At 49.8% G+C, this 22,978-nt stretch overlaps 2 protein-coding genes across 4 annotated transcripts; both read left to right on the forward strand.

Moving 5' to 3' along the window:
* NPFFR1 (neuropeptide FF receptor 1) lies at positions 1-8,578 on the forward strand. Of its 3 annotated transcripts, XM_062580084.1 has the most exons (4): positions 1-156; positions 1,139-1,429; positions 5,965-6,064; positions 7,553-8,578. In XM_062580084.1, exons 2-4 carry the CDS (start codon positions 1,240-1,242, stop codon positions 8,418-8,420), a joined length of 1,158 nt encoding a protein of 385 aa, XP_062436068.1. In that variant the 5' UTR covers positions 1-156; positions 1,139-1,239; the 3' UTR covers positions 8,421-8,578. The 3 variants fall into 3 exon arrangements, with proteins under 3 accessions (XP_062436068.1, XP_062436066.1, XP_062436067.1); XM_062580082.1 differs by lacking the exons at positions 1-156; positions 1,139-1,429 and adding an exon at positions 4,472-4,936 and having other exon boundaries at positions 5,843-6,064; XM_062580083.1 differs by lacking the exons at positions 1-156; positions 1,139-1,429 and adding an exon at positions 4,472-4,936.
* A 272-nt stretch (positions 8,579-8,850) lies between these two features.
* On the forward strand, positions 8,851-22,911 carry PPA1 (inorganic pyrophosphatase 1). The gene is made up of 11 exons (XM_062580244.1): positions 8,851-8,964; positions 9,074-9,138; positions 12,913-12,966; positions 13,524-13,643; positions 16,561-16,647; positions 16,942-17,068; positions 17,541-17,668; positions 19,346-19,431; positions 19,658-19,727; positions 20,739-20,778; positions 22,583-22,911. The coding sequence occupies exons 1-11, from the start codon at positions 8,901-8,903 to the stop codon at positions 22,612-22,614; spliced, it is 873 nt and encodes a 290-aa protein (XP_062436228.1). The 5' UTR covers positions 8,851-8,900; the 3' UTR covers positions 22,615-22,911.
* Positions 22,912-22,978: the final 67 nt, after the last annotated feature.

Below are 22,978 nucleotides of genomic sequence, written 5' to 3' on the forward strand. Positions count from 1 at the left end.
CCGAGTCCGTTCGTTGTCGCCGAGCGAGCCGGGACGGGGCCCGAAGAGCTTCCCGGCGAAGAGGAGCGTCCTCCGCCCCGTCGCTTCTCCCCGCCCGCGGCGCCGTCCGGGAGCCGGCTTATCCCGGGCTTTCCGGGGCCGCGGGGTTGTTCACCTGTACGTGCAACAGGTATCCCCGTCTCCATGGCGACGGGAGGATGCGATACCCCCCTCTTCCCAACCCCCCCCCCCCCGCCCAGGCAGCCGCAGCGCCGGGAGGGAGCCGGCGGCGGATGCGGCTGCGCTGCCGCGGCGGCTCCGGAGCTCGGGGCCGGCATGCCGGCACCGCGGGCGGCCACGGGCCGCGCCGAGCAAGGTGAGCATCCCGCGGGAGAGCGTCCCCCCCCTCCCCCCGCTCCGGGCATCCCCGCTGCCTTCCTCCCTGCCGCCGCCTCCTCCTCCTCCTGCCCGAGCCGGGTGGGCGCCCGCCGCGGCGCAGCGCATCCGAGCGGCCCCGGGGTTCGCCCTCTCCTCCCTCTGCCTTTAGCTCCGCTCGGAAGCGCCCGGGGATTTCTCTGAAGCCCGCCCAAGTTTCGTGCTTGAAACGTCGCGAGCGGCGCGACCGCGGGCTCCGCTAGCGAACCCCCCCCCGGCACAGCGGGAGCCCCGGGCGCCGCGCCGGGGGAAACGACCGGGCGGAGGGGAGTTGCGGGCCCGGGGGTGGGAGCAGGGTCTGCAGAGCACCCCGGGCCCTTGCAGGGTTGTCACTGTCAAGACCAAGAGAAGAGGACCCCTTCTGGGTTGCCGTCATCGTTCTTATTTTTATTTTTTTAATGAGTATTGGCCGTTGAGGACACAACGTGCTGTGACCCCTCCTGTCCTTTCTGCAGAGCCGTTCCACCAGTAAATGGAGGACCAGCAAGAAAAGTAGGACTCGGAGCGGAGACGCGGCACGGCTGGTCGTCCCCAGGCCTCTTACCCGCTTTCTTCCCTTTCATGAACTTGTGCACTGGCACTTATTGCCTATGTGCACAGGAAAACATGGGTGTAAATAAATACTAGCAATAAACACCTCCTAGAGCATTAGAAAAGCGTGGAGGTGAAGGAGATGATCACTTTATCCTCTTCCTACTTCACTCTTCTGCCTTCCCTTCCTCAGGCCCTTCCAATGGCAGCTGGCCAAATTCCAGCGAGAGCCACCACTTCGGGGAGAACTACACTTTTTCGGTGTACTACCAGCACTCCTCCCCTGTGGCTGCCATGTTCATCCTGGCCTACACCTTCATCTTCCTCATGTGCATGATCGGTAACATCCTGGTGTGCTTCATCGTGGTGAAGAATCGCCAGATGCGGACGGTCACCAACATGTTCATTCTCAACCTGGCCGTCAGCGACCTGCTGGTGGGCATCTTCTGCATGCCCACCACCTTAGTGGACAACCTCATCACAGGTGAGTCGGGGAGGGGATGGGGACCCAGGTAACACAAGACACGAGGACACAAGAGGAAAGAAGGTGGTGGATACCGGAGAAAGTCTCCTTTGGCTGGCGTGGCCTTGGTGTTCAGCGGCAAGGGGAATGACAGATAACATCAGTGCAGTTCTGTGTCCCGCAAATGACATCTAGAGGCTCTTTTTCTCCCATTTCTACAATTCTACCCTCAAGACTCCTTCCTGTGGGTGCTTCCCCCCGAACCCCCAGGATGAGGAGGGCAGTTAGCCAGGTCTGATGGAGATAAAAAAGCATGAGATTGCCTTAAATCTCTTCAAGAGGAGGAGGCTCTGAGTTACTTTTACTGGGAGGTCTTTTGTCTGTTCTTACCCAGTGAACATGTAGATCATGCTCTAACCTGGTTTTTTAGATTTTTCTTCTGCAACCGTGAGAGCAAAACATTTCTTTCTCTTCAAAAACAAAAAAGAGAAAAGCCAAGATTCATGCACGCATACACAGCTCCAAGGACTTGAAACCTCCCAGGGCTTGGCCCAGCTGCAGACACTCCCGGAGATGCAACGCATCTCTGCAGAACACCACGCGGAGCACTCCGACGTCCCTTTGGACAAGCCAGTTTGTTGCCAACCGTAGGTGAGAAAAAGAAACGGCGTAAGAGATCACAGCAGAGCAACGAAGAGTAACTGGATAAGCACTCACTTCCTACACGGATCGCTGAGCCGTCTGACGGCTGCAGACAGAACTGCAAAAACCTCTAGGAGGATTCACTAGCCAATGAAGGGTTTTTTTTCTTTCCCCCACAGTTATTTCTAGGGGGAAACATCTGCATTTTAGCACTAGATTGTTTATTCTTTTGTAGCTCTCCCTCTCTTCCACGCTGGCAAGACTCCAGGACGTGCTGGTAAATAGGAAGGACTAGGAATACAGGGTTGAACTCTGCCTTTGGGAGTCTGCTGACCTCTGGGTGCCATCGCGGGGACCACGGGAGGCAGATCCTAAACAGGACCGAGGTGAAACAAGAGCTCCTGCCCTGCTGCTCTTCAGCACGTTGCATCTCCTGATGTTGGTTTCGTCAGCAAGAACGAGCCAAGCCGTGGTCCCCTCCAGAACCGTTTGCAAAGGGGAGAGTTTCTCCGCAGGAATGATAAACATCCCTTTGGATGCTGGCCGTTCAGAGGGTCCCGGCAAAGTAGAGCCTGAAGAAACGAAAAGAAAGGTCAGCCTTGGAGAGGCTTTTGAGGAACAGCCAGGGATGAGTCTCATCGCACACGCGCACTCACCCAGGTGTTTCCAGTGCTTCACTATTTGCCAATAGAAAGATTTGCAGGAAGTCCAGCTCTTTCTTGTCACTTACTGTGATTTCTTGTCTCACCCACCACTGACATGAAGACCTTGACTCCATGTCTCCTTGCTGCCACCTGTAATGTGTCCAAGGACTGCTACTGCTTCTCCCCTCCCTTCTCTGGGTTTCTTCATCCCAGCCTTTCCACCTCCTTCGTCTCTTCAGTCCTCATCGCGGATTGCCCAGGCTGCTGGGGCTTGCTCCATAGGCAACGCCAGGTTGGGGTGGGCTCCCCAGCAGCGAGCCCCAGTGAGGACCACAGAGAGCCTTTTCATAGAAACCCCTGCGGTGCTGCTGGCCTCCTCGCCGGAAGGCTGCTTCCCTTGCCCTCTCCACCGTTGCTCAGCTTGTGGGTTTGCTTGCCCGTGGCCCTTCAGGCGTGGGTTTCCCTCGAGAGCAAGACGCCTTGCTTCCCAGCCCTCTCCCCACTCCTCACAAACCCCAGGTTTTGAAGGGCTGGTTATGGAAGGATTTGCCTGATGCAGGCATGAAAGGAGCTGTGCTGGTCTGAAGCCGCTTGGCGCAGTCCTGCCCGGGGGCTCCTCTTACTCGTGCAGAGAAGAAAAAATCCTCGGTTAAGCTCGAGCATCTGCCGAGGCTGCTTTTAATTTCTCCTTGCCATTCTCGGCACAAATGCACCTTTTCCAGCAGTCGTTCGACAAACAAAGGACGAGCGTGCTCTATTTTACTTATTTATTTTGCACAGCCGCTACAGTGTCTGGGCTTTTTTGATGTTATCTGCAGCTCTTTCACGCAAGACTCGGTGCTTATCGGGAAAGACTGATAACGTGGCCTGAAACATGGCACCAAAAGGGGCTTTTTCTACCTTTTATGCCTCACAAGTAGCACAGGCCATAAACAGGCCAAGCCAGGCCCTTAGTTACATCTTTTTAACACTTCTATCTCCCCTACCAATAATTGTTATTGCCTCTTACTATGCATTTGCTTTTAAGCAGAGTTGTTGATAATATTATCAACATATATGTTGATAATAATAATATTAGGCTAAAGTCCAGCTGTTTTTGCCCTCTCTGTTTTAGCTGAACAGTGCTAATAGGAGGGGGAAAAAAAGGCAATAAAATACAACTTGATTTAGGCAAAGGTTATTTTATAGCTACTATTTTTTTAGGGTTATATAAGCCTGGGCTTTTTCTGTGTGTTGTTTGACATTTTTCTGGCCAAGTAAGTGTGACCTTAACACTGCATTTACATATTTATCTGAAGTTCAGCTGTGCTCCGACAAGCGTCTTGGAAAGAATCCTCTTATTGCACCAGTCCTCTCGCTGCACTGATATAGCTCTGGCTATTGACCTTTCTGAAGATAAAGTCGTGCTTTGCTGCTCCTTGCGCCTGCAGCACGAGCACAGCGAAGCTTAGCCGAAGCGGTAACCATCTGCGGCACGGTGCCGGGCCTCCGTTTCCTGAAGCCGCAGCACGGAGATGTCCCCTTGCGTGGGTGGACATCCCTGCCGGGGAGAAGGGATCTGCAGGGTTGGTTGGCCGTGGTCGGTGAGGTCCTGAGGAGGCCACAGGAGCACCTGATGGTGGAGGGGTAGATGGTGGGAGCTCCATCCTGCCCTCCTCTCCTCGCCTTGCACCATACCCCCAGCCCGTGCTCCGGTGGGATGTGCTAGGGAAGGCGATGGTGGGTCCAAATCCCACCCAGGTGAGCACAGGTCCATTTGCTTGTCTCTTGCTCCCAGCAGGTAAAATTACACAGGATTTGTTATGCAGGAATCGCAGCCTGGAGCCAGATTTGGTTTTGCACGGGTCTGAGTTTCCAGCACTGTCCGACAGCAGCCTCGTATCCATGCGGTGCCCGCATCTGATTTGGGAACCAGAGCGGGCTGGTGGCAGCAAGCAGAGCGGCGCTGTTCCAGAGCCCCACTGGGCAGGTCTCTGAAGGCACACCGGGTTTGTGCAGGAATTAAAACCCCCCGATTAGCGTAAGAAGAGATCTTCCATCCAGCATGCAGGTAAAGGGCAAAAACATGAGTTTAAAGGATGCGGGTTGCAGAATAAAGGCGGAGGTGGACTTGTCTCCTATCAACTAAAACCCTCTGTGCAAGGAAATAAAGCCCACACTTAAGTTCACATTCAAGAAAGGCAGGAAAACTGCCCAAGCTGTCCTCAGGGAAGGAGAGAAGCAAGCAACGCTGTGAACTCAGGTATCGAGCTCCTCTAGCTTCAAAGGTGTCCTAGTACGTTTTTCAGACACACAGTATTTTAAAGGTAAAAGGGATTTTGGTTATATTATGGCCCTAGGGTAATATAAGGTCTCTTATACTACATGATGCCCTAACTCGCATCCAAAGCTTGGTATCTAGGTTATCTGTGTTTGTATCCGCTTAAATACAGTAGCCTGTTTGTCAGTTGTTTTATCTTAATATAACATGGACTCATACTATAATGACATGCTTGCACAGCACTTTGAATTGCTGGAAATATCTTAACGGGGTCAAGATACAAGATTAAAGCTCCCAGGGTTGGTCCTGGTGATAAGAGACCTATGAATGCAAGAGAAACGACAAGGGAGAACATATGTAATGACAGTTTGCTCATAGATTTTCTAAGAAGCATAATACAGACTTTTTACTTTTTTTTCCCCAAACAACTGTACTGCTAAAGGCCATCTCTGTATGGTAACAAGCCTAAAATATTGTCTACCTTTAGGACCAGGAATTAGCATCCCCCCAGAAATAGGCCAGAAATCATACAGTGGATGGGGACATCTAGAGGAAGCTGCTGATGGATCCAGCTGAAGCAAATGCATTTATAAACTGTGCTCCGTCCCTTCAGTGGGTTACCAGAAATGGAGAAGCCCTGCAGTAGCTCGGCAGGCTGCCCAGCTCCCTGGCCGCGGCGCGAGCCAGGCTGCTCGGGGCAATAGCTCGTCTCGTGCGCTGCCAAAAATGAGCATCTGAAAGCGAGAAGTTAATGAGCGTTTCCCGCAGGCTCTGCATGACGTATGGGTTAGGTAGCCCCTACCTCCTCTAGGGAAAATTTTGCTGCTCTTCTCATTATATTTTTCTTTGAGAAAAGTAGTCAGCTCGGGTTCATAATCTCTCCGCCAGTTTGGAGCGCTTCTGATGAGGAAAATCACGAGCCGTGACAGTCTCTTGGCCCACCTCGCCAAGCTGCAGACAGCCTTGGGATGATGTTTCGTGGAGCCACCTGACGCTCTCTGTCATTCCAGGCTGGCCCTTTGACAACATCATGTGCAAGATGAGCGGCCTGGTGCAGGGGATGTCCGTCTCGGCCTCTGTTTTCACTCTGGTGGCCATTGCCGTGGAAAGGTACGTTGGCACACGGGAGCTCTTTCAAGCCTTTGCCCTGCAGGGTGCAAGGACGCAGGGATCGGATCAAAGGTCTGCCTGGTTCAAAAGCCTCTCCCAAGTAATGTTCAGGAAGCAGTATCAAGCCAGGGCAAGTACCTCGTGATATAGCCCCTGTGAAAACTTGCAGAGGCCCTCTTCGTTTGAATGCTGGGAGTCTGGAGTGTTTTCCTCTCTCTAGGAGACCACCCAGCTTCTTAGAAAAAGTCTGTGAGACGTCCCAGCAAGGTGTCTTGCTTGCTGTTACTTCCTCTTTTCCCAGACCCTTTTAAAAGATATCCCAACAAACACAGCTGGGTTTTGCTTGGTAAAAAAGTATGCCTTTCCTTAGAACATCTTCCCATCTGAGGGTCAAAAATAAGAAAGCCAGTAGCATGTAAAGAACAGCCCATACCTTTGCGTCCCCCGAGTGCATCTGACCCACAGCATAAGGAGGGAGCACTCAGCAGCAAATGCGTTACCCTAAAGATTGCAAACTATTTCTGGTCAAACTCCCACAAAGTAGGGGCTGGTGTTTACCAGGGAAGATGTATCAGCAGGAAAACAGACAAAGCTAACGCAAAACTGAGTTGAGCTCCCCGTGCTTTAAAGTTAAGTAGCCGTTCCCTCCAAGCCGTATCCATCCCAAGGCAATGGATACATTTCTACAGAAAAGGCTTTTCGAATGAGGAAGGGGAAAGGGGCTTTCGAGCCTTTTGGAGTTACCTGCCCCTCTGAGTAAATCAGGAATGGAGGTTTCATGGTACACGTAATCCTGCCTTTCCACAGCTGGGCCTTGGTGGGTTGTGCCCACCGTCTTCCTTCCCAAAGGATATCTCATCAGGGGTGCACCCCTCATCCCTCCGAGGGCCGAGCGCTGTTGTGTTAGACCCTGCGGCGGGGCAGAGCGTTGCGGGCCCAGCACCCACCAGTATATGAAGACGGTGATACAGAAAACAAAACTGAAAGAGAGGCGCTTGCGAGCCTGACCCATGGAGGCAGCTGGGGAAGGAAGAGCTAATCCTTTGGGACTTCTTTAGGAAGAAGGAGTCAGAGGAGGGTCAAGGGTAGGTGTTCCCAAAGAAATAGTGTAACGCAGCGCAACGCTGAGGGAGGGACGGACTCTGACACTGCTAACGCGGGTGGCCTTTCTCCTGGGGATCTCAGAAAGAGGACGGGGCAGTAAAGCACCACCCAAGCAAGGGACAGCAGGGATTAAACCAGCGGCTCAGACGTCAGAAGTGGAGTCAGAGGAGCACCTAGGCCTTCGATCCTCACGCCAGTGAGGATCAGTGGAGGAAGGGGAGCTGTATTTACCCCGAACGCTGCTTGGCCTTCCGCTGCCACAGAGTGCACGAGGGGACTTTGGCCAGACCTGTCCTTTTCTCTCCCCCAGCCTGCACTGGCACGTATCATCGGCACGTCAGCAGTGCCCAGTGCCGTCACCGTTTGCCTTCTGCCCTCCGCTAGGTTTCGCTGTATCGTCCACCCCTTCCGACAGAAGCTGACGCTGAGGAAAGCCCTGGTCACCATCGCCGTCATCTGGGTCCTGGCTCTGATCATCATGTGCCCCTCTGCCATCACCCTGACGGTCACGAGAGAGGAGCACCACTTCATGGTGGACACCTACAACAACTCCTATCCCCTCTACTCCTGCTGGGAGGCCTGGCCCGACACGGGCATGAGGAAAATCTACACGGTCGTGCTTTTCTCCCACATCTACTTGGCTCCCCTCGCCCTCATCGTGGTCATGTACGCCCGGATCGCCTTGAAGCTGTTCAAGTCTGCGGCACCCGCCGGCGGCTCCCAGGCGGAGGAGCCGGAGGGGCGGAGGGTCTCCAAGAGGAAGGTGAAGGTCATCAACATGCTGATCATCGTCGCGCTCTTCTTCACGCTGTCCTGGCTGCCCCTGTGGACGCTGCTGCTGCTGACGGACTACGGCCACCTGAGCGAGCGCGAGCTCCGCCTGATCACCGTGTACATCTTCCCCTTCGCCCACTGGCTGGCCTTCTTCAACAGCAGCGTCAACCCCATCATCTACGGGTACTTCAACGAGAACTTCCGCAGGGGCTTCCAGGAGGCCTTCAAAGCCCCCTTCTGCTCCCCGCAGCAGGAGCACCGCGGCGCCTACTCCGAGAGGAGCCACAGCCGCGGGCTCCTCTTCGGCGTCCGCAACCGCGTCTTCGTGAAGGAGCAGCCCAGCGACTCGGCGTCGGGGCCGGGCCGCCCGCCGCGGGGGCCCTTCGCCCCGCGCCCCGGCCGCGGGCTGGAGCCGGCGGACCCCGACCGCAAAGCTTGCTCGCGCCGCAGCATCAGCATCGCCGCGTGGGACCTCTGAGCGGGCGGGCAGGGCGCGACGCCCGCTGCCCGGCCGCCCGGGACCAGGGCGCCGCGCCGCTCCGGGAGCTCGTCCCCCTCGCCAGGAAGGACGTCTGCTGGAAGATGCCGGCTTCCACTGCCGCCACGGCGCCGAGCTAACGCGCCGCGCGGCTCGGCCACCAATAAACGGCTCATCCCGCTGATACCGCCTCCGTCCCTGCTGGCGCGGCGGCGGCGCGCCGGGACGGGCCCCCGCACACCGCCGGCGGCGAGACGCGAACCCGCGGCCTCGTCGACCGGCGGCCTCAGTGCGCACGCGCCACCCTCGGAGCCCGCGCGAGGGGGCGGGGCGGGGGAGCGGCGCGCCTGCGCGGTGGCGGGCCGGGTGCGGCGCGGCGTGGCGCGCGCGGGACCGGTGGGGGGGGGGGCGGAGGAGGGGCCGTTGGTGCGCGCGCGCGGCGGCCGTTGGTGCGCGCGCGGCAGCAGCAGCAGCAGCAGCATGGCCGGCTACAGCGTGGAGGAGCGCGCGGCGCCGCACAGCCTCGAGTACCGGCTCTTCTTCAGTGAGTGCCCCCGCCCCACGGCGTCCCGCCGCGGCCCCCGGCCCCGCCGGCGGCGGCGGGCAGCCCGGGGGCCGCCCGCGGTAAGCTAACGCCCGCCGTTCCCTTGCAGAGGACGGCCGAGGGCAGTACATCTCGCCGTTTCACGACATCCCGATCTCCGCGGATGGCGGTGAGGTAATGGGGGCGGCGGGGCTTCCGAGGGGAGAGGCCGGGCCTCAGCCCGCGCGGGCACCGACGGTAATGGGGGGGGAGGAAAAAAAAAGGAAAAAGAAAAAAGAGAGGGAAAAAAAAGAGTCGTCATTGCATCACTGCAGCCTTGGGGCATATGGATGAGGTTCGTGCTCGCGTTACGTCCACGCACTTGCCAGTCCTAGCCGGAAACTCCTGCGGTTGTGGGTTCCGGGTTCCCACGCTGCTCGCTTTGAGCAGCACCTGAGCGACGGGTCGCTGGAGCGCCTGAAGAGCCAGGGCCCTCTGCCTCCTCCAGCAAGCCGCTGCCAGCCTCAGGTGGAAGGACGCGGAGGAAGAGAATTAAGGGAAGGGATCTCGCTCCGATGTCCTTTCGTTAGCGCAGGATACGAGGATAATTGTATCGGACTTGCCCGTGAGGTCACGCAAAAACACTTTGCTTTAAAGAAGAAACGGTTCTGCAGTTAACTAAATGCCGCGTTCTTTCCTCTGGAGGCGTATGTTACCGCGGCACAATGTTTCAGGCCTGGGTTTTGACTGCGTTGAGGTTGCGCTGTGCTGCTAGCCTGCAATCTGCTCGGTTACCGAGTAGAAGATGAGAACATTAAATTCTAGAGACCTTTTGCCTTGCAAAAAGAGCAGCTGGAGAACCTGCCACCTGCAGTGACGCAGAGGTTTTATGTACTTCTGGCAGCCAGCAGTTTGTCAAATTAGGCTGTTCTAAACCACCATCTAAAATCTTCAACTGTGGGACACCTAGAAAACCATGGCAGCTAGTCTTCGGTTCTCACTGAACATTTTTCAGTGATAACTTGGGCTTTTTGGCAGTGTATCTTCCTTTTATAGGTTGACTTTTATTTTAACGAGTACTAAAATGTCCTGCAGCTTGAGAAGCCTAGTGGAGGGTACTGAGCTAATGAAAGTGATAAACTGTAGGCTCTTTGAACCTCTGACAACCTTTGAATCATGCTATAGTACTTCCCTAGACGCTTGCAGGAGTCCTGTGCGTAAGCTAAACTGTAGCTGAATGAGTCATTCCATGCTGTCATATTTGGACAAGATCTTGAATTCCAGTGTGAGTGAGTCCTTCCTGAGATTCTTTCTTCGTCTTTGCTATAACCTACTTTGGATTTCTTTTCTTTGTGTAGTGTAAGGTGAGCTGTAGGAGTCATCCATCCAGCTGGGTGCCAAGAGGGCTTGCATTTATTTGTTGCTTCTAGTTTTTTGGAGGGTACTGTTGAGGTGGGCGTAGAGAGGATGTGAAGAGCAAGTGCTTTACCAATACATAGCTTGGCTACGTTAGTCCTCAAGTCAGTACGTATGTTTTCCACCTCCTCTCCAAGTTCTGAGAATTCCTGTGAGGAGAACAGAGGTATAACGTATGTTACGAAGGGAGAGCCACCTGATGCCCTGTACAAACTCCTCGCTGTCCACAATCTTTCTCCCAGTAAAAATCCTGTAGGAAGAAATATTTGCTCACCGCAAGATGAATACACCCTACTGTCTTGAGGGTGTCCAGATAGTACAGGGTAAGGGAGTCCATTAGCTGGCTAGCTCTTATTACTGTAGGGGTATTTCCTTCTCTGCAGAAACGTGGAGTTACAGGCTAGTTATGGGAAACAAAAGAGTAAACAGAAGAGTTTGCTCTTGAAAGGGAGCCTGCCTGCTTGAAAACAGTCAATTTAGCTTTGCAGTGGGGTTGTTAGTTTGGCTTTGAGATAGGGTTCTCAAAATACTCTGTCAGGAAATCTGAGGTGGCTTAGAGCTGCTCAGAAGGGAAAAGACAGATTGTAATTACGGACAGCAGCAAAGCAATTTCTGTGGTTGATTGGGAAACCAACTTTCAAAAACAGATGTCTGGAAGGTAACCCGGGCAAAGACAGTTAAGACAGAACTGAGCTTTGCAGATGATCACAAAATAGGGTGGGAAGGACCTGAGGGATGAGGAGGTCTCGGTGGATTAGTAATGATTAACAAATGAACTGGACTACTGGTGACCTTTCAGGCACTTAGTGCGGCTTGCCAGTGCCTCTGTGCCAAGCCATTTAGAGTCACCAGTATTGTGAAGGTCGCTGGCTCCAAAGTTGCACAATAGAACTGATGGCTTAGACCTCTCTGTGGCTGGAATGCCTCTCTGGGAGATTTTTGTTGTTACTTAGAAGCTTTATTAGCAGCTGTGATAGGGAACCCAGCTTAGAGAAAAAGGTTACCTTACTCTGTCTGGGCTCCTTGATCTTTATCCTTATACTTCTAAGACATTTGAGAGGATTGCAGAGTTGTTTTTAAGTCCAGGGCTGGGATATGCTAGCCTTATCTGTACCTGTGTGCCTTGTCCTCCTTGTAGCATTCTAAACAAGTGACCTTGGGCTGCTCGCTGGATATCCTCAACCAAGGCAGATCTGTCCCTTGAACTGTTGGGGGGAAAACTGTGAGCGTAAGCTCCTAGAAACTTCCCTTGAGCGTTTCAAAGGTGCTCCTCCAAGTCACTTTTCCTTGCCTACAAAGCCTTAAGTGTACTTTCTATCAAGTCCTAATCTATCTTATTGCTCTCCTTACATTATGTAAAAATTATATGTATATTGTATGTGTTATATTAATATTGTATTGTATTATTAGTGTATTAGCATTTTAATATTGTGTTTGTGTATGTACGTGTGTGTGTGTGTATGTATATATACACACACATATACACATGTGTACACCCTTTTGCATTTAAGTTGGGAATCAGCAGTCACAATTGCCCCCCTGCAATTAAGGGGATGTAATAAACTTGTTAGGGAAGGGTGTGAGCAAAGTCAATGACATAACAGCACTGATTGCACAATAAGCGATCCAATTATGGTGCAATACAGGTGGAAGGGATTTAGCATGTCTGTATTGCCCTTTGCAATGCTAATACTGCTTAACCTGGAGATCAGGAAACTTGTTGATGCTAGGGAGCAGGACTTGACTTTTTGTTAAAAGCAGTAATCTCTTTAAAAAGCGGATGCTAAGATGTGAAAGATCTTGTTCTCCTGGGGAAGAAGGGGCGCGGACACTGAGTTCTGAAAAGTATTGCCAGCCTAGCTGGAGTCAATGGGAGATATTTTCAAGTGTCACTCATAAGCTAGATACTGCAAGAGGTTGTTCTATTCCACTCCCTCATAGCTCCCATATCTCTTACACTATGCCCTGAAAAAAAAAAAAAAAAAGTCTGCCTTTGTAGGAGAGATTGCTTGGGGAGGGGAAGCTAGGACGTGTTTTCCAATATCAAGGCAGTTTGACTACAATGTTTTGTATTGATTTTCTTTGTGTTCAAGTTAATATGTAGATACCTGTGTTAATAAATAGATGTCTTACTCTTGTAAGTATTGTCTGTTCTACATTGCCAGAATTACTTTTGCTGTAGAAATTAAACACTTTGTATTTAATGAATGTGCCTAAAACCTCATTTTAAGCCCAGAACTGTTTGTATACAGCTGGATTTGATTTGATTTAAACCTGCTGTTTTGTGACCTAAAAATATGGTGGAGATGTTCATAGGTTGCAGCTGATAGAAAATGTGTTGGTAGCCTACAATCTAGCTGGTGTTTTGCATGGGATTAAAATTAGTCCAAGTGATGATGTGACTAACTGGACTGTGGGACTTCCATCGTATGTCTCCAAATTGGCACCGGAAGAAGCAAAAAGTTACGGTTTTCATGCAAAGTACTTATGTGTGTGTCTTAAAGTGTGGTCTTGAAATTCCTTCCCATTAACTGATATTTTTGCTTTTTTCAGAATGTGTTCAACATGGTTGTGGAAGTACCTCGATGGACAAATGCTAAAATGGAGGTAACTGTATTAAAATTCCTACCCTAAGTATTCAGATTGACTAATTTATTAATCTTTGGCTTTGATTCTGTCCTCCTCACCCTCACTTCCACATTCTGAAAAAGAGTAGCCCGGTATTTCTGGCTTTATAATTTACAAGAAGATAATTCACTCCTGCTGAGTAAGGCCTTCCAAAACCTGCAATATTGCAGACGTCGTGTCAAGGAAGTTTCCAAGACACAATGCATACTCCCTTTGTAAATATGTGTTTAATACTAGAGGCATAACATTGAGGCTGAGACTTGCGGAAAAGTCAGAATAATTTGATTTTCTTTTGTGACTTCTGATTAAAGCGGCATCTTAAGAGTCTCAACCTAATTTCTGGTTCTGACATTAAGACTACTGAAAACTGAATCTTGGGAGCTGGAGGTGCAATAGGAAATGTCTAGTATTTACTTTTGGCCTCAGTGGTAGCTGTCGGCCTCTGGGCTTGTCAGTTAGTAGTTAATTTCATTAAATTGCTTAGATTTTCTTCGCAAGCAGAGTGAAGACAGGTTTTTTTTCAATTTTTCTTCTAGATCGCAACAAAGGATCCCTTAAACCCGATTAAACAAGATGTGAAGAAAGGAAAGCTGCGTTACGTAGCTAACGTGTTTCCCCATAAGGGTTACATCTGGAATTACGGTGCCATCCCTCAGGTACTGTAGTGAGTCTATCTGGCTCATTCTTTCTGGTGGGGGACAGGGCTGTGTATTAGCCATCGAGACCATCTTGGTGAGCTTGCCTGTGTCTTTAATTACTACCGGTTTAACAACGAAGGTCAGCTGAAAAGCTGATGTGGAACATAGGTGCAGTTGCAAATGATACAATCTTGCCAATAAGAAAACTTGCCAAGAGAGCAGTGATAATTTTAAGCAGAAATCTGAAGAGGCAGGCTTGCAGCTAATACTGTAAACAAACTGTCGGAAACTTTAAGGATGAGCAGCTGCTGTTAGTGAAGTTTCGCTTCTCTGCTTGACTTTGGCCGCTTAGCAATTCCGTGGGACGGTAGCTTGCAGGTCCTTGCCTTCGGATGAAGGAAGCTGTCGCTGCATAAGGAAGATGAAGCTTCATAGTGGGCATCTGGCAAGGCAGTGTGTTCTGATCCTGCCTGGTAAAGCAGAAAGAGCCAAAGTTTTAAGCTAATGGTACAGGGTCTGGGTGTCCAGCTCCCGAGCTGACTCTTTACAAGTGAAATAGCAAATTGTTTTGGACTTTGTATGTGGACGATGAAAGCCTGAATAGATCTCTAATATCTACTGTAATATCTTAATAAGCTGTACTATCTTTCCAGTTTTTGGCATCTTATTTTTCCGAGTCTGGAAAACCTCTGAAATACATAGCGCAACTCACGCGCTGTACTATGATAGACGCGCAGTTCTCACTGTTGGAACTCAGTGGCAGAGAGGCACTCGGAAGTCCAGAGACCGCGTGAGGCAGAAATCTGCAATTGCACAGACAGGCTTTCTCTGGAATAGCTGGCTGGAGGGACCAACAGGGATGGTGACACCTAGAAACAGTGCTCTTAATTGACTGATGTCTGCTGGGTGCATAGAAACTTTGAGCAAGGGCGTTTGCTTCTGATGCTCTTTAAGGCTTGAGGTTCCTTTAGGGAAATAAATTCCATCAGTGAGGGTGGAAACACTCTGAATTTTCCAGTTGTGGTCTTGGTAGCAGTACATATCAAGTGTTTTCTCTAAATGTGTTCGTAGCTTCTGGTTGGAGGACTAAAAATAGTTTCGGCTTTGAAACAAACATAGGAATACATATACATCTCTGGCTAAAGGTAGTGAGCAGCCAAAATCCCAAGTCTGTGTCCTTCTGAGCAAAAAACCTTCAAGTGAAATCCAGTGGGATCTTCTAATCACTCTTAAGAAAAACTTCTTCAAGAACATGTCTGCTTTCTTCCACGCTGCTTCTGTGAGCATTCAGACTCTCTTGCAACTTTTGAAAGGCCTCCCAGGTCTGAGACTGAGGCCTGTATTTGCCCAAGAACTGTTCTGTTAGTATGGCTTTACTGTTCTTTAGGCTTAAGCTGTTTTACAAGAAAGGTGAGGTCCGGTTGACGAGCCTAGTGGAGAGCTACAGAAGTGTTGTTCTATGCCTGTGGCCTATGAAACTATACCTATGTAAAGAGAGAATTAAGGAGTCAGAGGTGCTTTTGTCTGAATGAGAGTGGAGGAAATACAGGTTTTCGCATGTATAAAGTGTTACTGCAGAGTGAGAATAAATCAGGATTGAATTGTTTGTCCTCTCTGTTGTGAGCAGGACAAGTAATAGGCTTAACCTGAAAATCCTCTGCGCCGGTTTAAATCCCGGAGAAAATCTTTTCCGTGGCCAGGGTAAAGTATCAGAATGATTTGCCTGGGAAATATTACCTACGGCTGGTCTCGCTTTTTGTTGAGGGGGGTGAGCCAAACATCTCAACATCCCTCCTCTGTGATTTGAAGTTTTACGTGATAAAACATCTTGGCTTGTGCAATAATAATTTCTAGGTCCTACATGGAGAGTTTTTCTCTGAATTCTGAATGCATGTGCCGTTCCTATCGAGCTAAGTAGATTTTCAGAGTTACTTTGGAGTCAGTCTAACTACTGGGAAAAGTTCTTCTCCCCTACTAGTCTCTCACAGTTTTGTGGATTGAGGTGGTGGTTCAAGGTTAGACTGTTTTCTACTTGCATGGATTCTGGAGTCTGTTTCTGTGTGCAGGATTATGACTTTTGATGCCTTCTCTCGGTTGTGTGCTACTAGACCCAAAGAGGCTTGCGCTTCGAGGGCAACCAACTTCGTTTAGCACTACGCACATTTCGGTACGTTTCCCTTGGTTCTTCAGATGCATCGTGAGGTCAGGACTATAGTTGTGTCTCAGCACGCGGATGTCTGGGAGGAGCATTCAACAACCTTACGGTTAGGTGTTCCTTATGATGCAAGTGGACACGCCGTCCTTTCACTGCTGATCAGAAGTGTGTGGTAAGCAACTGTTACGTTAGGAGGCATAGCTCAAATACCTTCTGCAATCCCGTCTTCCAATTTACAAAATAATATGGCTTCAGTTGAGATACAGTAGGATACCGGGTAGCACAGGATATGTGAGGTTATTATTACTGCTCTGGTATAAGTGTGTCTTTTAAATGTTTAACTAGAAGGAAACAATACACCCTCTCTCTCTTCCATCTCTCTTGAACAGCTATCTGGAATTCAGGAAACTTCTGTTAAGAAATGAATAGGGAGAGGAACAGGCAGGCAGCCAAATCAATGAATGTTCTTTATAGATGTGAACTTCACCTTTATGCAGATGTTTAACAGAAGAGGAAGTCTGGAAAGATGTTTTGTCTGGAAAGAAGGTTTGTCAGTGGGAGGGAGAAGCTTACCCTTGGCAAAATAAGAAGTTTTAACTTAGATTAAAACTGCATTTGCAGACACATGTAAAATAGCAGCCCAAACATCAGAACTGAAAGCAAGTGTGCAGTGGGCCATCATCTGTATCCTCAATGCGATCTCTTCCAAGAAACAAACCTCCTTTTTGTTTCCTCTTGAAACGTGAGAGCTCTTACGAGGTTTGTGTGTTTTTTTCCTAGACTTGGGAAGACCCAGGTCATAAAGATGAAGATACTGGCTGCTGTGGAGATAACGATCCAATCGACGTGTGTGAAATTGGAAGCAAGGTAATGCGCTCTAAAGGGTAACTGTCTTTTGAAACACGTAATTAGTATCTATGAAGTCAGGTCGCTTACTGAATTCTTACCTCCTGTATCTTAATGTGATGTTTCCACTCTGTGGTGCTTCTGAAGATTGTTGATGAGATGTCAAAGTGTGAGCCAAGGCTCATGCAGCGCTGATAAGCTACGGCTAATCTCCTGGTACGGAACTGCTTCCCGAACTCTAACAGCTTGCCCAAACCTGCGTTGCGCGTTCCTTGAATGCATCAGTACAGCCGACAAAGTCTTTTTTCCTGGCAGGTCTGCTCTCGAGGAGAAGTCATCAAAGTGAAGGTGCTGGGCACACTGGCACTGATTGACGAGGGAGAGACAGACTGGAAGATAATTGCTATCAATGTTGAAGACCCCGAAGCAGACAACTATAATGGTAAGTACCAGAAGGGAGGATACATTCCCGTATTTCCACTTCGCAGTTGAGTACCTTCAGGAAACTTTCAGGTCAGAATATTGACTTGCTCCTGCAATGTCGCAGAGTCAGTATACTCATCAAATGTGACGCTGGATTAGGGCACTATCATCCTCTGCCAAAACAGTATCCTGCTTTTTATCAGTAGTTATCCATCCTTTGCGCCACCTGACAGTGAAGAAAAGGATGGCTGTTCAGCCAGAAGGAAAGGACTTGTCCACTAAATCTCTAATCAAAGCTGTTTAAATGTGTCTGAGCATCTGGTTGAAGCCAGGATTTAATCTGAAGATGAAACACTTAACTTCGCTGTCCTTTGACAGGTGCTCACTCTGTGGCTTCAGTGTTATCTGAGGGGCAACTCAAAAGAGCAGGGTGATAACCAAGTAACTTCTGCAATTGTTGTCTGGCTAACAAGCCTTTTCTCCCTGGCTAGATATCAATGATGTCAGAAGGATGAAACCTGGATACTTAGAAGCTACAGTGGACTGGTTCAGAAGATACAAAGTACCTGATGGAAAGCCAGAAAACCAATTTGCTTTTAATGGTGAATTTAAAGGCAAGGTAAGGGCGGCGTTCTTTACTGTGAATCTGCGAAGGCCCCTTGCCCACAGAGTAAGCTCTAGATGTGTGGGGACGTGGCTGATGAGTTGCCGAGGCACTGACTTTCTGTAGGACTGGTGATGGCTGACTTAGTTCTTTCTACTATTTTTTCAGCCTACCTGTTCAGCTTGTTTCCAGACTGGTGCTAGCAGAAATACTAAGAGCAAAAGCACGGAGTTATCTCAGCACTCCTGCTTGATGTTACCAGTTTTGCCTCCTGATTCCATCCGTGTGGGATCACTTCAGGGCCAGGAGTTTCAATCCTAGAACCAGAAAGCAAAACACCAGATTTTTCTGCTGTCCCTGCGTGGTGCAAAGGCTGCTTGCCTTCACCCTTTGCTTTGCTTGCTTCCTGGCTTTGTTCCACTGAAGCCTGTTGCAAGTTGAAGTAAACTCCAGGAGCTGAAGTGCTTCTTTCCCTTATGTTTGGGAATGGAGCCATTTGCCCCCTTTGTATGCGTGACTCTCTGAAGCATGTACGGTAACACTTGTCAGGTATTCCCAGATACCCTTTGACTAAGGGTTCTGCCGTGGCAGCGTTATTCCTCTGCCTCCGCTTCTTTTCAGGGTTCAGTCAGATAAAGTTTGAGTGATCTAGTAATTCACTGCTCCTGAAAGGGAGAAATCCTGCTTTTGGGTCCTCCCTCGGGCCAGGTCCGGTGGGTTTCACCATACAGCAAGAGGTGTGCCGTTTTTGATCAAGTTTGGGTTTTTTTTCTGTGGTTAGTGAGTTGAATCTATTTGCAGGCTGTAAAAGCTCCAAAGGGGGTGCAGAGAAGCAGGAGAGAGCCTGGAAAGTCTGATGTGGGAAGGAAACGGCAGGGGAGACAAGTGGGAGTCAAACGGGAGTGGACTTGTCCTCTTCAACAGGAGCAAGGTGTTAGGTTGGGTGGGCTGGACCATCTAACTGCCCCTCGGAATGGATGGAACTGGAACAAAGGCTGAGGCGGAAGGTAGGGGCGGGAATGTTGCACGTGTTCCTGCGCGTGTTCCTGCAGTGTTTTATTTGGCTTCGTCTATGGTCTCAGACCAGGATATTTATTCCTGGTGTTCGTGTTAACAAAGGATTGGGTATGCTTCCTTCCCCCAGCTTACAGATTAATGCTCAAATATGTACTAGTTTTTAAGAAAAAAGCTGTGATATGATTGGAAGCAGGTTCATTTTTAAAAACTTGCAAAGCTGGATTAGGTGTGTGTCTCTTCCTGTTGATGTGCCCAGCGGTGGAGTGACTTGGTAGAGTGGAGGAAATGCCGCAGGTGGGTCAAGATCAACTAGTTGCTATAGACAAACCGAGTGGGAGGGGTGTGTGTGGGGGGGGAATTTCCTTTGTAGTGTAGCCCTTGCCTGAGACTGGAATATCTGGATTTGGTTTCTCTTGGCTTCAGACTCGCTAGGTGACCTTGGCGTATCCTCCCATCTTGAAGTTAAAACGATTCCTGTTATAAAATCTCCGTTGTTTCAGCTGCTGCTCATGGAAGGCAAAGTCATGAAAGAGGTCTCTGATTACCTTCCTGAGTTAGAAACTATCTAAAATCAGCCTATAAATACTGGTCTGTCATGCTGCATAACTGATGGTCTGGGGCAAGTGGTCTACTATTTACACATAACGCAATGTTTGTTCTCGTCTTCAACTTTAGGATTTTGCAGTGAACGTTATCAAAAGCACTCATGAACACTGGAAAGCTTTAATAGCTAAAAAAACGGATGGAGGGGAGATCAACTGGTAGGTTAACGCTTATGTTACAGTACGTATTGCTTTCCCCTAAACAAATAAGGCTGAAACTTGCTTTCCTGACCGTGGATGTGCTTTCTCTCAGGAGCTCACTGACTTTGCTAGTCTTCCCCTTAAATCTGGCAACCATAAGAATGTTTCTCAGTATTCCATTGTTTAATACTCGTGGAGGAGAAACTTGTTTTTCACATTCTCACAAGTAACCTTTCTCTTCTAGCACAAATCTGACTGTGTCAGACAGCCCTTTCTGCTGTAGTCAAGAGTGTGCAAAAGCTACTGTGGATGCAGTAAGTACAAATTGGTCCGAGTATCCTACCCCCAACTTCAGGGTCGGATGAAGTGATTTGTATGGTACCATAAACAGTCCTCCCTCTATAAATGGTGTTTTGAATACTCAGAATTTTTTGGATGACTGGACTCGGCACCTGTTTCTGGTTTACATATGAAGATAGATGTAGAGAAAGATGTTCTTCAGGAGCCACCTTCTTGCTCTTAGAGTCATCTGGGAGATGGAATCCAAAACAGGCTTTGTGTGGGGCTGAATTTCTGAACTATAGTTTTGCTGTCCGCTGTTTAAAGACTGTTTGTTTAAATATTTGACCTTTCGAGAGTTTCACAATACAGATCATGCTCTTTAATTTAAAAGCCTGAAAAGCCAGGAAGCCTGACTTCTGCGAGACTGGTAGCCAGGGCCCTGCATCCTTTGCAGTGAAAGGCTTGAAGGCGGTGTAGTACCCTTATCCAGATTCAGGACTTACGTGAGTCTCCCTAAGCTTGTGAAATACTGTTGTTGGCAAGTTGAAAGCGGTTAGAGGAATGGGACAGGAGAATCTAAATGAAACTATCACCTCAATGTATGGAAGCGTAACTAGAAAAAACTTTTCCGCTTGTATTCCGTGAGCACATTGCGCATTGGTGGGGTTTTTCATTATTTTTATTTTTAAGAGCAGGCTACAGACAAGTGCACAGACAGTGGAGCAGTAACTGTTTATGAACAGATGACTTTACAGTATGAAGGGAGTGGATTGCTGTTTGCGTTTAGGGCACAGCACCGCAGGCGTGTAGGACATGCAGAACGTGGAGGCTGAGCGGTGATGACGGGACTCGTGTTGAACGTGAACTTATTTTCTCATAGTTGTCCAGCACTGATTGCCGCAGACCAATTTATGCAGCTTAAATTTTAAACTGTGCTCAGTAAACATTTGTGCATCTCTAAATGACGTTCGGTGAGCTTCAGGTGTGAAGTTAACATCAACTGCTTTGCTAGTTGCTATCTGCTAATACTCTTGTTGTTTCAGGCGCCACCATGTAAAGCTGCCAACCCGATCCCACCTGAAGGTAAGTCTCAAAACCCACGTTACATTGCAAAGCAGTATTGCGTTGTCATTCCGTTCCGTCCTCAAAGGAATTATCAACGGGAAAATGAGGGTCTGAACTGATAGGTTCTGGCACTAGGAAAGATGAAAGCCCTTGTCAGATTTACTTCTGTCAGTAATACTGTTTAATACCTTAAAAAAAAATCTACTGTTGCCTTAGTTCTTTATTTAAGTACGTAAGGCTGGCATAGGAGCAGTAAGCAGGAGACCTGAGATGCTATAGTTTGCTCCCAAAGAGATGTGGCGGGTCTTTGGAGCTGGAAGAAAAGCACTTCAGAGGACTGAAGCGTTAACAATAGCAGCAGAGCATTTTTACATCGGTACAAGGGAAGTGCAGGCGAACTGAAGAAGGGAAGTACTTTGTACTCAGAGAGGAGTGGTAGAAGCTGTTCATGAATTTGGTACTGCAGTTGCTGCTTAACTTGCTGATCAGAGTCTGTCACTGAAGTGTCATGTCCAAGCTGGTAAAAAGGCTCTTCGCACGTATCTGAAACATGATGTATCACGTCGTAAGGCGCAGCTCCCTAAGACGGCCGCAGCTGTGGGGCAAGTCCTGAACAGCTGTCTGCCCTTCCTGCTGTGTGAGGCTGTGGTAGGCACCTTGCGCGTGAAATCAAGATGTTGCTGTAACTGGGACAAGACCCAGGGGCAAGTAAGACCTAACGGCACTGTCTTGCGAAGAGCTGAGAACTCACAGTAGTATAGCCAGGGGACGACCGAACAAAGCTGTCATCTTCAGTCTCTTCCTGGGTAATGTGGACAGAAATTGAGCGCATGTAATCGTGCGTTGCGTGCTGGTGTGGGAGTTTGCAGTAAAATGAGTCTTACCTCCCCGGGCTGGACAGCTGAGTGTTAGGGAATCTGAGCTAGCTCTGGGTTGCTGCCCTCACCCTGAATGAGTCATGAGCAGTTACTCCCTTTTCGAAGCGGCGGCAAACGGAGTAAGGGTGCATACCTCAGGACAACCCGAGGAAAGCAAATACACGTGCAGGTATAAACTGGGCTACAAGAACCTTTTGGAAGTATAAAGAAGTTGGTGACATTAGCCAGTGGCAACCCCTGAATTAATACCGAGTTGGAGGCGATGCTTACAGTGCTGTGCTTGCCAGTTCACTCCAAAAGTTTTGCCGCTTTGGTTCACCTAGAGTTTATGAACGTGGCTCGCTGCAGCGGCACGTGGATAGGGCTGTGCCTCCCGCACGCCAAGGCCAGCCTATGCACAGCTGGCTGGGGGGACGGTGAAAAGACCCCCTTTAACACTCCGGTGCTGTAGGTGATGGAAACGCTCGCCTGCCCTGCACAGCAAGCAGGGGGGGAATCATGTTGTGAGGGGTATTGAGAAATGGTTCCCTGTCTTGGAGAGTGGTTGGTTATAGCTGTGAAAATGCCCTAAGAGCGGCATGAGAGGTAGGCCCTTCGCTCATGAGGAGTCCGCCCCCTGGGCCCGAAGGAGCAGGACGAGGAGGCTACTCGCCTCAGCGCTGAGGCATTACAGCCGATTGCCGGGTACGAAGCAAATGAAGAGACAGCAGAAGCGTTTTGAATGCTAGGCCGTGCGGATTGCCCCACCGAAAGGTGCGGTGGGCTTCAGAGGAAGCACTGCAAGTGCCCGCGTACAGCTTCCGCTGCCCTGGGAACTAGCGAGCGAGTAGCGGTTGGCCCGGAACCAGACGCGCCAGCGCTGCTAGGGAGGCTTGCAGTATGACTGTGTTTGATAAGTGTGTGACTAATTGTCGATTAAATCTCTCTTCCCCTGCTCAATACAGTTGACAAGTGGTTCTACTACCAGAAAAACTAAGGCTGAACGATGCATGGTGAAACCACTGAGTTCTTCCCACCGAGAAACTACCACGTGCAGAAAATAGACAGAAAAATAGCTTCAGTGTCAACAAGAAGACCTAGCCTGTAACTTATTCTGATCAGACTCGCGTGTCTGTCCGCGGCGCGTGTGCTGCTGCGTCGGGGTGTCGCGGAGGCTGGGGGTGTAACGCGTAAAACCGGGTTCTGCCGGCCCTTGTGCATCGCGCCAAAAGCGCCGCTCGCGGCTCCACTGGTACGCGGCCTGTGCCTCGGAAATAAAAGCTGCCGGACCCTGCGCCCTGGATGGACTCCTTTCTGCCCCGCCGGGAGGGAGGCACCGGCCGCGCCGCGCCGCAGCGGCG

Source organism: Rhea pennata, chromosome 7 (genome assembly GCF_028389875.1).
Source record: "Rhea pennata isolate bPtePen1 chromosome 7, bPtePen1.pri, whole genome shotgun sequence".
NCBI classification, from domain to species: domain Eukaryota; kingdom Metazoa; phylum Chordata; class Aves; order Rheiformes; family Rheidae; genus Rhea; species Rhea pennata.

Bases quoted from the DNA above. Each gene is read 5' to 3' on its own strand.
- NPFFR1 (XM_062580084.1), top strand. From the start codon at position 1,240: ATGTTCATCCTGGCCTACACCTTCATCTTCCTCATGTGCATGATCGGT. The intron at 1,430-5,964 runs GTGAGTCGGGGA...CTGTCATTCCAG, and splicing joins AGTGGACAACCTCATCACAG to GCTGGCCCTTTGACAACATC. The intron at 6,065-7,552 runs GTACGTTGGCAC...GCCCTCCGCTAG, and splicing joins GTGGCCATTGCCGTGGAAAG to GTTTCGCTGTATCGTCCACC.
- PPA1 (XM_062580244.1), top strand. From the start codon at position 8,901: ATGGCCGGCTACAGCGTGGAGGAGCGCGCGGCGCCGCACAGCCTCGAG. The intron at 16,648-16,941 runs GTAATGCGCTCT...TTTTCCTGGCAG, and splicing joins TGTGTGAAATTGGAAGCAAG to GTCTGCTCTCGAGGAGAAGT. The intron at 19,432-19,657 runs GTAGGTTAACGC...TTTCTCTTCTAG, and splicing joins GATGGAGGGGAGATCAACTG to CACAAATCTGACTGTGTCAG.